General features: G+C 38.9%; 1 protein-coding gene across 2 annotated transcripts in view; it reads right to left on the bottom strand.

Annotated features, from left to right (window-relative positions):
- LOC121315485 (cyclin-dependent kinase 19-like) overlaps positions 1-8,983 on the bottom strand; it is a 54,198-nt gene extending 45,215 nt beyond the window's left edge. For both annotated transcript variants that reach the window (XM_041249607.1, XM_041249608.1), the window contains exon 1: positions 8,539-8,983. In XM_041249607.1, coding sequence (XP_041105541.1) covers positions 8,539-8,666 — 128 coding nt within the window. In that variant the 5' untranslated portion in view covers positions 8,667-8,983. The remainder of the gene's footprint in view (positions 1-8,538) is intronic.
- Positions 8,984-16,976: the final 7,993 nt, after the last annotated feature.

Below are 16,976 nucleotides of genomic sequence, written 5' to 3'. Positions count from 1 at the left end.
ACAATTGTCCTTCGGTAACCAGGTAAGGGAACTGTATCAGCGATGGAGTGCACTGCCTAGCAAATTTCTACTCTATCACACCTTGCAACAAAGCTTCTGGTCAGATCTTCTGAGTCAGAATACTTCTTCAGGTGAACCAGAAACAGACACCTTGCATAGACCTGGCAACGATGAAATGGAAAATAGAGGCAACAGCCACCATGTGTTAATAAATAACTGCACACAGTACAAAAACAAAACTCTTCAAACAATCACATCTTTCATCGGTGTGAATGTTAACAGTAGAACAGCGTATCTTATCTAAACACATTTACATGTTTAACCGTGTGATTTGTACCTAGGGATTACTCTTCAACTCATCGATCTGTGTTTTTAAATGGAATGTACTATTTATTTCCTGGTTGAAATAAAATCTGGGTTCTCTGAGCATACTTCAGGACCAGGGCGGAAAAATCATTTGCCTGAAATGTTGCATACTTATAAACCATGAATACAAAACTATTCCTGTAGGTGGGGCTGGGACTGAAATTAAATTACTACTGTGGGAACAGTGGTTCTCGTTGGGAGCACAAACTGGACATACTACTGCATGATGCTCATAAGAAAAATCCTCTTTCTCCTGGTCAGTGGTCCCGAGTGAAGGTTGAGAAATGCTGAAAATATATAATTGTGTGATATGGACAACATGTATTGTATGTTAAGATAAAAAAGCATAATGTTCTTTCTAAGGCACATGTGGGCAACTGACATGTGGCCCTAAACAGTAAGATGTGCATTTTGGTACATTTTTATAAACATTTTAAGCAAGGACACCTTAAATAAGCAAATAACATTTTAACATCGCAAAGACTTAACTACAAAGTACTCACCAAAACATTTATTGTAATGTTCATATTTAAATGCCCTCTTCAATCAAACAATGCTTGTAATTAAGGTTATCAGCAGAGATAGAACTATACACATATTCAACACATTTTTGGATAGTATAATGTTTTCAGAATCAAACAATGTTTAATTTTAAAAAAAAAAAAAAAACACACCACACAAAAATTACATTTGTTTTATAAGTAACTTAAAATACTGGAATGGGAAAGAGCACTGCGACATATTAAAAGGTCAGCCTTAGAGATTAGTTTGCGGTCTTTGATGATGGGGGTGGAATTTTCAAGAAATATATTCTACATACTAGTGCACATAAACCTCCCAAACATTGCCACAAGTACTATTTTTAAATACCAATCTAACACACAATCAAGTACACAAGCTTTACATTCAACTGTTTACAAAAAGAGATGCCTGACATATCTATTTAAAGTGTCTCTCAGGAGGGTCATTATTTTAGTGCAGTAGTTCCAATATACAAACAAAAACTGTACTAAATATAAACGGCTGTTAAGTCCAAAATCATACACGACAATTTTAAGTGAAAAAAGCCTTCCGACCTATGGGAATATTGGGGAATGAGGTCCATGAGTCTGTGGTAATCTCAACTTTTTCTCCCTTTGAAAGTTTTGTATGAACAGCTGCAGCACACAGCCTCGCTGTTATTGTTTTACATGTAAGCACAGTAAGGCTCAAATTTCATCACAAAAAAAAATAAGCAATTACCCATATTTTAGGCCTGCTTTTCAGTCACACATCTGAACGTGCAAAGGCACCTTACATCGCAAATGTGAACAGGGTTGCAGAACTAAATATGCAGTGGCCCTGGGCCAGCCCAGTAGTGTGAACGGTGTCATAGATAAAGAGAGACCCTCCCTCTACTGCATAAATGATCCTGGGACTGGGGCACAAACACATGAATGGGAGAATTCTCTTCCACTGCAAGGTTACAGTGTTTCATTCCTGCTTACCATTAACAGCTTATCTTTTCTGCACAGATCTGCTCCACAACTCTATATTAAGAATTCCAACGCTCAGATTATTTTTTTTTTAATAGTATAAACTTGGTGAGGGCCATCATTGCACCCCACCAGGCTGCTCCAACGGCATCAGTTACTGTAGAAACTACAGTGCCAAATTCACTGTAAATCTCGTTCAATAACGATTCCTGCTTTTTCATTTTATACTTGCACAGAACTGTACTGGATAACTGGTATGATTTGTTCTCCTTACTTCATGCTTAATATTTCCCCAAGTATCACTCTCAGTTTTACTGTTTGCAAAAAGGGTGGTGGTTGAAGGACGTCAACTCTATCTTGTTCAAATTTCGCCCTAAAACAACTTGGAAGACATGTTTCTCTTTTTGATTTGATTAACCTACAGTATACCCCACCAGGACAAATACCAGCAGTGGTTTATCGGAGCATTTTACTGCACAGGGGAAAAATCCCATTGGGTTGCACCAACCTATCCATCATTACTATGGTATTATCACTAAAAGCCATGCACTGAATATGTTCTAAAACCAACTGTTGCTTATCTGGGAAGGGCATAGGCTGATCAACTTAAACCCTTAGTCACTTTACAGAAAGATCATTAAATGGTTTAATGCAGCAGTGAGAGAGTTCATTATACATTGTACACCTAAGCTTTCCTCTCTACAAATTAAAAGAAACCATGCCAATTCAACTCATAAGAAAAACTTTGAAAGACACATTTACAGTCTTTTACAGCAGCTACATAAACAGTACATTAACATTATACCGCTGCCTATCAAGTCTCAACCTTCTCCAGGGTTTAATGACAGCACTGAGCTCTCTCACTGTGCAAGGTTCTGATGACTTGTGGAAGGTGTTTAAAACCCGGTGTGCTTACATTTCCCCTGGATAAAACTGCCATTGATCCAGTAAAAAGAGTATGCAACAGGATGCTTCAAATCTTATCTGACAGAACATCTGATGAATAACTTTCGATAGGCTCTTCTCCAGAACGAAAAAAAAGAAAAGGTTCCACAAGGATGCCTGCCAACCCCCGTTTCAGCAACATCTTACTGTGTCATGTCTGCCTGGAACATCAGCAATTTCCTCTTAAACACTGACACTTATTAACAGCACCTTCAAGGAGGCTATGCCAGCCTACAGCAACGATTCCAACTCCTTAGCAATTTCAACTCTGTCTTCATCCTTATATCTGTGCAGGTAAAAAAGCTGAGAATCTTTGCAATGTTGTACTTAACTTAGGGATGTTGTAAAGCAGTGGCTATTTAGAACACAAACAGCCATTACAGTAGCTTACTGCTTTGTGTAGCACACATGCAGTTTCACAGTTGCCCATAATGGCTTACACGTGGAAGGGTTTTGGTTTGTAGCAACAGAGTAATTACAGAAGTCACCCCTGTATGTGAGGTTGGAAATTAAAATAAAGTAACAATTATTGCTTTAACAACTAAAACTATAGAGGTAGCGACTAGTGTTTGATTCATTGATTTTAAACCTTACACTGGGGGAAGGTCACCTGAAACAAAAGATCTTTCTTGATCATCACTCATTCCTAGGTTTTGGTTTTTTTTCCCCCAGAGCAATATTATCATTTATTTACACAGGAATCTCGCTCAGTGCAAGGTATTGGGCAACTGCCAAATCCAGGCAGCATGTGAAAACATCACAGTAGTGTCCTGAATCAGGTCAGAAGCGCTCAGCATGCACAAGAAGAAAGACGCGGTTTGACATTTTGACCAACGCCATTTAACAAAACTGTGTTGTCAGCAGTTTCAACAGCTTCTTAAAAACGTAGTGTTTATTTAGACAAAAAGATTCTCTAGCCACTCTATAATGCTGCCAGCACCCAATCCGATTTGCTAAGGCTATTGTACACCGTTACTAGGAACCGTTGTCTAGGAATTCCCCTACTGTGGATTGCACATAAAATCCCATGCCAGCCTCTGAAGCTTCAAAAGCATGGTGTGCCCTGGGCGTTTTCAACATGTCCTAACTACACTTCCTTTACACAACATGGGACTGGAGTGCCGTCTACTATTTATACACTTTTTGCTAAAGAACACTATACGGTGCTCCCCTTTATAACGCTGTAGTTGGGAGCCACAGTTAAGAGACCTTGCTATTTGTGTTCCGCCTTATAACGAGAATACTAGCGTTAGTGTATTATGGGTCAAATGAAAGCCACGACCGTACCGCCTTATAACCTGTTCCGCAGGAAGTTGGGTGACATTTTGGGCAAGCTTCTGCCAGGTAATCGAAGCTGAATTACAACAAAAATTTCAGTCAGTGAATAGGACCAGTTAATGCCCAACTTGAGCATTATGAGTACAGTATAAATTTGCACAAAAACATCTAAACATAAAACTTGAGCTCAATTAAAACATGATCCAGTCTAGTAGACAAACATTTCAACAAGTGTATTTTTTAAAGTCTGCCTACAGCCCTTTTGCTTGCGACATATGATCTTGCATTGCTGTTACTATAGTCATTCCTAGCTAAAGGCTTTCGTCAATGTGACCCAACACTGGCACTGAATATCAAGTCAGGCTTTACTTACTCACTGAGCAGCTTAAAGCATAAAAAGAACTAGGAACAAAAGCTAAATAAAATGCTTTTCAAAGTAAAATCTTACAATGCAGAAGAGACAGACAGGTCCAATTATAATAGCACAACCGAATGGACGCTAGACAAGGTTCAAATCCTGCTCGTGACACACAGGGAGTGCTGCAGTGTCCTTTCTGCACACACATGCCGTTATGGAGGAGAAGTGGCTGGGGATAGTTAAACTTACTGTCTTTCAGCTACTCTACAGGTTGAGCGCATCAAGTCCAGACAGAGTCTTCCCTGGCCAGGCCTTGCTTCTAGAGATAAGCAGCTTGGCAACATTCTTTGCTTAAATTCAGTGGGTGAAAAGAGATGATTGGCTTCACAGCAGGGTTGAAGGTCGCTCGTTAGAAGTTCTCCCTGAAGTGGGTTGGAGAGGTGAGGCAACATTCAAATAGGACATTTGAATTTGTGCAGGAAAACAGGGGTAAACATGATGCAGTACTGAATATTTTATTAGAAAATGAAAACACGATTGTGGGACAATTTGGTGCAGAGAGGTTGTAACGTAAAGCAAAACATGTTTAAAACAAATGCACAGCTGCTGAAAAGAACAGCCTGTTACTAATCGTTTCAAGCAGAAGTGTGCCAGCTAGCTCTATAACAAACCAACTGGCAACTGCGATAAAAAAAGTGTCAGACTGCGAACTCTCAGCTATATGGGTAAATATAAAGATTTCCGTAGTAATTCCAACAAAGAGCAGACTTTCACCTTGCAAAACTCCACATATCCGTGCAATCAATTTGTAATTGCCAAGAGGGTAAAATGCATCTCAAAACAGCTGAAAGAACTACTTAAGCCCTGCAGTCATACAGAATTATTGGCACTGTCAAATACAGTTAGGCCTAGGAGTTCAACAACATCTCAACAGCACTCATCCTAGGTTTATGATTTATCAACTACTGTGTATAGCTGGGAAATTTTACAGCATGAAGACAGCCGCAGAGCACATTCCTACATGAGGACGAGACACTTTCAGAAGTGTCTCATCCTCATACTACTCACTCACGTGCAAAAAGTACAGAGAGTCGTTTCAGAGCTTGAGAAAAATCAGAAGCTCAACAGAATGGGCTCCTTGCCTCCTGCAGAGAGGAAACCTGGGAATGTAAAGCCTCCCACAGACTGGTGAGCTCACACCAATAGGTAGCAACTACTGTACATGTGAACCCATTAAAAAAAAGCTGCAAAAAATATATATATAAATTGGTTAGGTTCTAATCCTAAAACCAATTCCCCCCCAAAGGAAAAGCACTAGTTAAAAAAAATAAAAAAAGATTTTCTACTTGTGCTTACTTGGCTAAACACACACACTATTTTAAATTTGTGTGTCGATTGCAAACCGTGCTGTGCAGAAGGCAGTGTCACAATAGTGACTACTTAAACCCACCAATTGATCCCATATTCTGCCAGTGATAAAGAAATTCTGATTTAATGTATCAAGCTACAAGGGGAGAAGTGCTGTCAATTTACAGTACACTTATGTATGGTATCATGGATTGCAAACATTCAAAATGAAAAACTAAAAAAGTGTAAATGACACAGTTTTCATAAACGTAATTTTTTTTTTTTTTTTTTTTTTTTTTTTTTTTTTTAACTTCGTAAGGCCAATACTTACCAGATGTGAAGTAATCTGTTGCAGAACACTTAAGTACTGTAATTTATTGAGAAAAAATGACTCCAGCAATCCCTATACTTGTATCTCTCAGCTCCTCTCCCAGCAGTGAAGGAAAACCAGCTCTAGGAAGGCTACTATGGGAGAGCACTGTGGCCCAACGCTGTCCTTACCAAATGTTCCTGTCAGGCCACTGCACTCTGATTGGTTATCATATTTTTGTTAATAACACAATACATAATCCTCTCCCAACACTGAAACCCTAAACCCAAGGTCAGTATCCTATACTGCAGCCATTACACATCTAAAGTAGTTAATGTATAGCAGTGAATAAGCATTTTTGTTACTTAAGGAAAAAGTGACCGAAGGTGCTAACTTCCTCAGTTGTCCTGACAGGAACATTGCGTGGTACCTTTGTAAGCACTGCATGGCCCAACATAAGATACATCTAGCCATGCTGGCTGATAGCATGTCTGTCAACTGCTGATTGGTTACTGACAAAAAAGAAGCCAGTGAAAGAGTGGGGACAATTTCACCCTTTAGGTGAGCTGATCCAGGAAGTGCAAGACCATCCAACAGCATGGCTTCTAAACAGAGATTGTTTTAACCTAGTGTAGTTCCATGCGTTTCTGCAAAGCTGCACATTTGAGACCTATACAATGAGCGTGGTGGAGAAAATGCATGTCACGACTGTGTAAGCCATTACTTTAAAAATAAAAAGTGGACAAAAAGCAAGAGACTGGAAGACTTGTTATAATTTTAAAACACATTACTTAAATGGTACACAATACCCATTAACTTGCAGACTTACCATTACTGTGGATTTCTGGAATAACCCTGTGGTATGTTTAAGAACAAGTTGCACTGTTTAATATTTCCAAAGTTACACAAATAAAACAGCCCAATAAACAGCTAGATATGGTAACATATGATGTTATTCTTGTTATTTAATAATTCTCTTCCTTGGTAGGGTATGAGTATTTGATATCTGCCTGTATGTCAAATGATACAAATATCTGTATTTGCATTATCAGCATTACAGGCTATGTGAAACCTTTTAAAATCATACACAGAAATAGCTAAAGCACCCCACCAGCACACACATAATTCCTGGGCGGCTCTTTGCTACAGCACTTGTACAAGTGCACTCACTACTTCAGCAGACCTGAACTGGCGTTCAGGTTTGTTTACATTCAGGCAGTTTCAACTGCAGCCACACCAGCTTACTCTCTCTTCAAAAGGGCATATTATCACTGAACTCAACAGACATGACCTGCAGTAGCTCAGGCAAATAAAAAAAAACAAAAACAAAAAAAACGTAACGACCAAAATATTAAAAATTGCAATGCTGTGTTCATTTTTAAAACGGATTACCACCAATCACTTATAAACAGAACGGCTAACACTTACAACAGTAACATCAGTCCAATTTGCCTGTTACGCAACACCAAGTACCTGACCAACGCTAAGAGATATGGAATCCGCGTAATAATGGCCAGCAAACTATTTTAAAACAAATTTTATAATAGAGAAACTTGATATATATATTTTGTACCGTTGTTATCTAGTGTAATATCTCTTGGAAATAAGTCTGCTTCAACTGACCTACTATTCCAGTAGATTCGATCTATATGCGGCTTGTGCAAATCAAATAAAAAACACAAATAATGTCAGCGATGGAACAAGAGCAAATGATATTCAACACTCCCCTGAAAAAGGTCGCTTGTGATGCTAATCACTTTTTACCACAGGCAGGTCGTAACGGCGGCGACGTGAAGTTAAATGCCAAAACGTGAACAACTGACCTGAATTTTGACCTGTGTGCTGGGAGTGTAATGAGGCCACACACATTTCGCGCTTTGTGTGTGGTCCTCATCCGGACGTTTGCTACACTGAACCGCTTAGCTCAGACTGTGTGACTGCTTGTGTTATTTTTGTCATGTTTGTCACGACATGCACCAATTTACGCGCTTCTACGTTAACTGCTGTATTTCTTTTTTAAGCGTAATGATGTACCTTTTACTAGTTAAACAGAAACTTCGCTCGATCTAACGAAGCTGTCATGAGATTTACAAAACTGTTTATATTGTTTCAGATTTAACGGTTTCGTTTTCCGCGCTGCAATGTATTTATTTATTTATTAAATAATGCTTTCGCTAAACTGTATGTTTTCAAAACTGTACGAATTAACTCGTCTTGGCTGCACCCCCGCTGTTATAACCTACAACTGATAATCTATGGGGGTGGGGCGATATGTATACATTCAAATCCACTCAGAATGTAAACACCCACTATGTTGTTGGGTGTACAGCACTATATCTGAAGGCGAGTGTAAGCAAAATAGTGAGATCGCATCATTAAAAATACAAACTACAACACATGCTACGAATACAAAAACGTGTGCGTGTTTAACTGGTAATGATACTTGATATACTGCTTACCCGTCTTTGCGCTTGGCTTTATAAACATGCCCGTAGGTGCCTCGACCCACTTTACAACCTTCATATTCAAAGAGATCCTCCACTCTCTCCCGCTCAGCCGCAAGCTTCGTTTTGAAGTCGTAGTCCATTTTTTAAACCCATAAATATGTCTTAATTTACAATACAAAAATTAAATGTTAATTAATAAATGCATTAATTAAATAATATACGCGTTTTCATCCCCATCATTTCCTTGTTTGGGATTTTGGTCTGCTCCGCTTCTGTTCACTGGCTCGTTGACGTTTCTGGTGATCTCGCTTGGGGTTCTGGGGGCTGTAGTTTTTTAGGTAACAGCGCTGCCGTTCTCTCCAGTGAAGCGAGCTCTACATAAACTACAGCAGCAATTCGCTTCGCGGCTAGTGCACATGCTTGAGTTGGGTTTCTCCTCCCCAGAAACTAGTAGCACCGCACCAGCGGCTTTATTTTCAAATAAAACATCGACTATTTGTTTATGTATGTGGGGTGGGCTCAGATGCAGTTCACCATCTAGACACCTGTGTTAATAATTTCGACATGTCGCAGTATATAAGCCAACCTTTCGAACACTGCCTAGTGAATGCCTTGTGATTACCTAATCACTTCGGATATAGTTACGCCCCGTATTGTTTTAACAGCTCTGACTGGCTGGCCTGGATTTAGAGCGGTCGCTGGAGAAACAAAACTGGACTTGCGTAGTTGGTTTATCACTTTATTACTCTATTAAAACTGCAGCCTTTGTTTTTTGTTTTGTTCCAGTATTAGTGTAAGGCACCTGCATTTTTTTGTTTTCATTTTTTCATTTTTAAAATTATACTTTTGGTACGTCAAATTAAAAACAACTGGCTTTTCTGCCTGGGTTGTCACCAGTGAACATTTGAACACTGGCAAGAGTTTTAAAAAGTGGACCAGTGCGAAGCGTTTACCATACCTTAAGTTCAGTGAATTTAACATTGCTTTTCTTTTGACTATCTAGTGTTGACACCGCACCCAAAAAGAAAACAATTATCTGTGTATAGTGACAGAATCAAAGACCTACAGCACAACATGCTATAACAGCTATTGCCTGAACTTATCAAACAATGTTAAGGTATTCATGTCAACAGCTGCTGCTCAAAAAAAAAAAAAAAAAAAAAGTCTACCGGATGTCATGACAAAACAGTGGACTATGGAGCAGAAGTAGTCTGAATTTTACCTTAATCAAAGTCTAAAAGTTTTCGCTTCAACAGTTGCGTTCTCAACAGAACTCCGTGGGACTTGAGGCAAATAATTTAGAAAGGTCTTGGCGGTAGTATAGTAAGACTGTCCAGCAAAACATAAGGCTAACAGGTCCTCATCATAGGCGGACTCGTTTTGTATTCCGTACATTTACAGGGGGTCACTGATAAATTGCCCGTCTTTACGCGACAAATTGCGAGGTCACTTGCGCACTGAACGTAGGTGCGTGCCAATGCCGGGTGGTGTCGCTGTCAGTTAGTCAAGGTACCCGTTCACAATCGACAGTTCATTGGATGTGTGTCGTTATGAGACATATAGGTTGGTTTATATCTGAGTGCTATGACAATTAAAGACAGGTTTTGTGACCAGTAGGCTACAGTGACTCTTGATCAGTATGTAACATAGACTGAGCGGGCAGATACTAAACAAATACCTGTGTAATTTAATCAACAACAGCGACAATTATAGACCCTTATCCAGTAGTATAAATTTTGTTGTAAGAGCAAAGTTGGATAGGAGCAAGTAGCAGAGGTAGTGGAGTATTTCATTATGGATGGACAACACTTGCAGGTCGCCACTGGCAGTTTCCAGGAGATCACGGCTAATAGGCCACTGAGAAAGGAAAACGGATGGGAAAGTCAGAGAAAACACAAAATTAAAAAAGAGATTACCGGTAATTAAGATTAATTAAATAAGTAAAATGTACTCCTATTTGAGACACTTGTCAAAATGAAGACGACAAATACAGAGGCAACAATAGCTCACCTCTCATCCCAGCTTCCTGGCAGGTAAATCTGTTTGAATTCCATATAATCTGTGATGACCTGTGACAATACAAACACCAGTCCTGGGTGCGTTCAGTAGTGCTCGTGGTGGGTGATAAAGTTTATTTTGTGACAGCGGTGTAGTGTTGTTCCGGTTTTGTGCTGGCCCAAGGCGACAGCTCTGGAAATGTGTTAGCCATCTGGTAATTTACAAACAAGACAAATTACTAACAGATACAAAAACAAACAAAACACTCACGATACTGTTACATTCTCTGAGGTCTCTCATAGACCTTCTAGGTTCGAATACAAAACCAAAGCGAAGGAACACATTATGATTCTCTGTCCCCTTTTATGCTGTCACACATGACTCCTTGGTAAATAAGTGCAAATACCTCTCCAATCTGAGGCTGCCACATCATTTCCCTTGAGGTCAATGCGTTATTGCAACAGAGTCTCACCCCTTTCCAGGTTGGCCAACTTCCCTTGAACCCTGGGAAAGAACTGTCAGACCAGCCCGTCCACAGAACTCTGTTTGCGATGCTTAGAGCCCTCACAGGTCGGAAGGGAGATTTACAACCAAGCATCATTGTATTTCTGTCATGTGGCCCTTTAAATATTTAGCTTATTAGCCATGCTAATGCCTATTGCTAATGCTTATTTCACATTAATATCAGAGGCATACTTTCACATGCTATAGTCCAATTTCATGCAACTGCTTTGTGCCATGTTTGAAAATATCAATTTTTGAAGCACGCATGCTTTGCTTATAATTATACACTGCAAAGTGTGGAAAAGTTAAGCCCAAGGACCAATATAGCGTAAGACGTCACTTGGAGGTCCATCTTAAACGGGCAGTACAGTATGAAGGTTTGCTTCATGTTTAAGGTTTTTTTTAAGGTATTTTGTATGCTTTCACCTTAGATGGATGATAAACAAAGTTGTAATATCCATTGTGTTAAAAAGACATGATAATCTGTTATTTCAAATATTATTTTTGAGAAATCTGCTTAGTACGTCTTTTATATTGTTGAAGTACCTTGAAACAACTGGAACTTGCAGTTCAAACAGGTGTAAACTGGAAGATGTTCACAAGGAAGTATATTCAGTTGTACTACGCAGAGTTCCACGTTGCGGAGTGCCGATATTGCGGGACCCTGTGCAAAGACTTCGCGCTGCAATGTGTGGGAAATGAACAGCAGGGAGTTTTGAGGGGTTTCTATAGTGATGTGGAACACCCTAGCTTCTGTCCAGTGGTCTGTGCCCCAATATCATGTGAAATACAGTCCTAGGATTAGGGGTAGGGTTCGGGTTATGGGCGTGGCGAATAGGCTAGTCGCGTGACGTCACTTTAGAGTCCAACCATTTGTGACACTAGGACACAGTTCATCTTAAAAATGTCTGCCTTTTTATTTTCAATTAGTTTTTTTTTTTAATTAAATGTATATAAAATATTCAATAAAGTGTTCCACTTTAAATGACATTATTTAATTACCTTGTCTGTTATTAGAATGTTTTAAACTGCTACAGATTTGTGCTCAACAGCTTGACCTTCCAGTTCTTATCAACAAACTAAAATACTGTTAAATAATAAAGTAGCTTGCCAAAGGAATAAATTGAAAGATCTGCTTCTGGGGAGCCCTTGGTCTGGTGCATTGATGGGAGAGTCATCAGCATCGTGTTTTTCAAAGGATCATTACAGTATTATAATATGTTCTGCACCCACATATACCTGGGGTCTGCTACTTCAATCATCATTGGCTGAGTTGTCTCATTTAATCTTTTTTTTCTACTAATGATTTAATTGAGAAAATGTCATTATGGAAATAATGTATTATACTAAGCCTTCATGAGTTGAAAATATATAAAAATATATGCAAGGACTGCATGTCCCTGACACTTGGAGATCTCTGTGTGTATGCCACCTGTATATAAACGTTCCTTATACATTTTCCAGTTACCGGGGTAAGTTCTTACTGAGGCATGTTCATATAGTGCTCATATTAAAAATACATCAATATATACAATGCTCTGCAAACTACCACTTTATCAGATATTCCCAGAGCTAATGTCAACTGTACTAAAAAACATAAAATAAATAAAGAGCACTGTATCAGCATGTCCCCTGTAACATCTAGCACTGGTCTCCTGTAATAAAATGACTGAAACTTGAAAGATTTTATATATATATATATATATACACCACACATTGAACATATACACATATACACACACACACACACACACACAGTACTGTTCAGTTTTAGGCAGGTGTGAAAAAATGCTGTAAAGTAAGAATGCTTTCAAAAATAGACATGTTAATAGTTTATATTTATCAATTAACAAAATGCAAAGTGAGTGAACAGAAGAAAAATCTACATCAAATCAATATTTGGTGTGACCACCCTTTGCCTTCAAAACAGCATCAACTCTTCTAGGTACACTTGCACACAGTTTTTGAAGGAACTCGGCAGGTAGGTTGGCCCAGACATCTTGGAGAACTAACCACAGTTCTTCCGTGGATTTAGGAAGCCTCAGTTGCTTCTCTCTCTTCATGTAATCCCAGACAGACTCGATGATGTTGAGATCAGGGCTCTGTGGGGGCCATAACATCACTTCCAGGACTTCTTGTTCTTTTTTACACTGAAGATTGTTCTTAATGACTTTCGCTGTGTTTGGGGTCATTGTCATGCTGCAGAATAAATTTGGGGCCAATCAGATGCCTCCCTGATGGTATTGTATGATGGATAAGTATCTGCCTGTACTTCTCAGCATTGAGGAGACCATTAATTCTGACCAAATCCCCAACTCCATTTGCAGAAATGCAGCCCCAAACTTGCAAGGAACCTCCACCATGTTTCACTGTTGCCTGCAGACACTCATTCGTGTACCGCTCTCCAGCCCTTCGGCCTTCTGCTATAGCCAAATATTTCAAATTTTGAATCATCAGTCCAGAGCACCTGCTGCCATTTTTTTCTGCACCCCAGTTCCTGTGTTTTTGTGCATAGTTGAGTTGCTTGTCCGTGTTTCTACGTCGGAGGTATGGCTTTTTGGCCGCAAGTCTTCCATGAAGGTCACTTCTGACCAGACTTCTCCGGACAATAGATGGGTGTACCAGGGTCCCACTGTTTTCTGCCAATTCTGAGCTGATGGCATTGCTGGACATCTTCCGATTGCGAAGGAAAGTAAGCATGATGTGTCTTTCATCTGCTGCAGTAAGTTTCCTTGGCTGACCACTGTGTCTACGGTCCTCAACGTTGCCCGTTTCTTTGTGCTTCTTCAAAAGAGCTTGGGCAGCACATCTGGAAACCCCTGTCTGCCTTGAAATTTCTGCCTGGGAGAGACCTTGCTGATGCAGTATAACTACCTTGTGTTTTGTTGCTGTGCTCAGTCTTGCCATGGTGTATGACTTTTGACAGTAACCTGTCTTCAGCAACCTCACCTTGTTAGCTGAGTTTGGCTGTTCCTCACCCAGTTTTATTCCTCCTACACAGCTGTTTCAACCTACATATTGAATTGATAATCACTAGCACCTGTTTGGTATAATTGTTTAATCATACACCTGACTATATGCCTACAAAATCCCTGACTTTGTGCAAGAGTACCTAGAAGAACTGATGCTGTTTTGAAGGCAAAGGGTGGTCACACCAAATATGAATTTGATTTAGATTTGTCTTCTGTTCACTCACTTTGCATTTAGCTAATTGATAAATATAAGCTATTAACATGTCTGTTTTTGAAAGCATTCTTACTGTACAACATTTTTTCACACCTGCCTAAAACTTTTGAACAGTACTGTGTGTGTGTGTCTATATATATATATATATATATATATATATATATATATATATATATATATATATATATATATATATATAAAAATCTATATATATAGGTCCCCAGTTCAAATCCCGGCTCAATCACTAACTCACTCTGACCTTGAGCAAGTCACTTAACCTCCTTGTGCTCCATCTTTCAGGTGAGATGTTGTTGTAAGTGACTCTGCAGCTGATGCATAGTTCACACACCCTAGTCTCTGTAAATCACCTTGGATAAAGGTGTCTGCTAAATAATAAAGAAAATATAAATTAAATGTACAAAGGTCAAAAGTTCCAGTTCTTGTTCTGTCCCTGTACTGTAGGTTTAGTGATTTCGTGAAAGAAAGCACATAAAAGGACAGTCACTGTTATACTTATTTGTACTATAGGGTTGACACCTTTTCCACATACCAAACCCGGACATATTTCTCAGTCAGCCTAGCTCTATCAAAACATCAGTATACTGTAATACAGTTTAACACAATACCACCAGTTCTCTGTACAATAATCATGCAGTAGCCTATACACAATATTGTGCTCTTGATATTTCTAGCAATCGAACTTGCAAGCCAGAAAAATAGTAGCTATATCATGGTAGGTTAGAGGCTAATCTTACCTGAGACAAGTAGCTGTGGTGATGAGTATCGCTGTAGTAAAAAAATGCAATTTCTGAAGTGACCACCCTGTCTACATGCCATTTGTGGTGGTCAGAATTATTTTACAGCGGTGTCATGGCAAATGTGCACCCAACCCCCACTAAATAAAGCAAATGTGCACCCAACCCCCACTAAATAAAGCTGGCATGTATCACTTAGCACGTTCACAAAGAAAAATGTCAGTTTTGTATTTCTACTTTTAAATGTGTCTGTTAAAACAGTATCTAATTTACATTAACTAGTTATAGCATCTACAGTATCACTGCAGCAACTTGGATAAGAGCAAAGAGGCCCGTATAAAATGAGTTACAATATTTATTGCTCTTATATGGCCTTTCAATTTTATGTATCAGTAATTGGAAAGGATTACTAACTGCAGTATACTTTAACGAGAGGTAACACAAAAATGCATAACCTAAAAAGAACAGACCCGGGGCTCCTGAGCGGCACATCCAGTAAAGGCGCTCCACGTGGCGTACAGGATGTGCCCTGTCGTCGGTTCGAGTCCAGTCTACTTTGCCTACCGAGGACAGGAGCTCCCAGTCTGCTTAAAAAACTATACTAATAAAGTAACAGATAAACTAAATTAACACAGCACAGTGTTATTTCGAAATTAGCCTACACAAATGATTTCCGTTTGGGTGAATGGGAATGATATAGTATAAAAAAAAACTGTTTTTAAAACTATCCGTGGAATTACTTATTCGTATTACTGTTGTTTACTTGCTGGTTTATGAAATGATCGTGGATGACGTCGTTAGAAGCTGCGCACTACAGGGCTGGCCATGTGCGGCGGGACCCTCTGCTCTCTGCAGAAACACTGTTGCTCCTTCCTGCCTTGTATCTCGCATCGATTCGTTCTCAATACATAAACCCACCCCAACTAGTGAGTGTCAGCAAATTCCTACATTTCTGTTGGAGGATTGTACTACGCTTGCGAGATTTAAAACGAGATTACAAGAAACGGAGGCTTGTTCTCCCTTGCGAGATTTAAACCTATATTGCAGTTCTAAGAAATAGGTACACGCTCGTAGAATTTGAAACATAATTGCAAATTGTGGCGAAATGTTAAAAAAACCCCTAAACACACAAAAAAAAAACAAAAAACAAAGAATGTGCCCGTGATCATGAGGATTTCATTGTGAAAGACGGCAAAGGAAACAAGGTACAATTGAAAAAGAGCGAGCACTATCGAGTTACTTATGTTGACAGAAAAACCCAAAAGTAACCGAAAACAGTTTCATACAGTACATAAAAAGCGACCCCCCCCCCAAAAAAAAAACAAAACAAAAACAACAACAAAAACCCGATTTACAATAACTGAAAAATAGTTAAAAATAAGCACCGAAAAATGAAATGAATAAAAACAGAAGCCCTATTCATTACTAATACTCTGTACTCGTATTGCGCTTATAGTGTCTACATTTGTTGAATACTTAGTTCTAAGTTAGTATCTTAGTTCTACATTGAGTCGTTTGAGGCTACGGGAGAATGGCACAACGACAAATAATAACTACTGTGTTAACTTTATTTTCACTTGATGTGTTTTGTGTTTTGGTGTTTTTACACTGTTTTGATGTCTGTAAAGTGCATTTAATTTATAATGCAGAAAGTTCACATTGAAACCGTGGTAATGAATACATTAGTATGCGCATATCTCAAAGTAATGTAACGTTTGCCACGACACACAGGGATTTACAGAAATAATTGCTTTATGTGAAGAGTTATTTGCTGCTCACATGGAAATAAGTAATCATATTTACTAGGATGTCAAAAACCATACAGAATTATCTGATTTTATCAATTTCCTTTAATGTGCTAGAATAAATGAATAAACAAATGAAGCTTTTTTTTTTTTCCAGTCCTACTAATTACCCAAAAGTGCCACATTTGCATTTATATCATTTGAGCGATGTTATATATTGCGTTTCAGTGGAGTACTTCACAAGAAGATTTTGCATATGTTT

The sequence above is a fragment of the Polyodon spathula genome, chromosome 5 (genome assembly GCF_017654505.1).
Source record: "Polyodon spathula isolate WHYD16114869_AA chromosome 5, ASM1765450v1, whole genome shotgun sequence".
NCBI classification, from domain to species: domain Eukaryota; kingdom Metazoa; phylum Chordata; class Actinopteri; order Acipenseriformes; family Polyodontidae; genus Polyodon; species Polyodon spathula.
The sequence above is the reverse complement of the archived record's forward strand: the minus strand, read 5'-3'. Positions and strand labels throughout refer to the sequence as shown.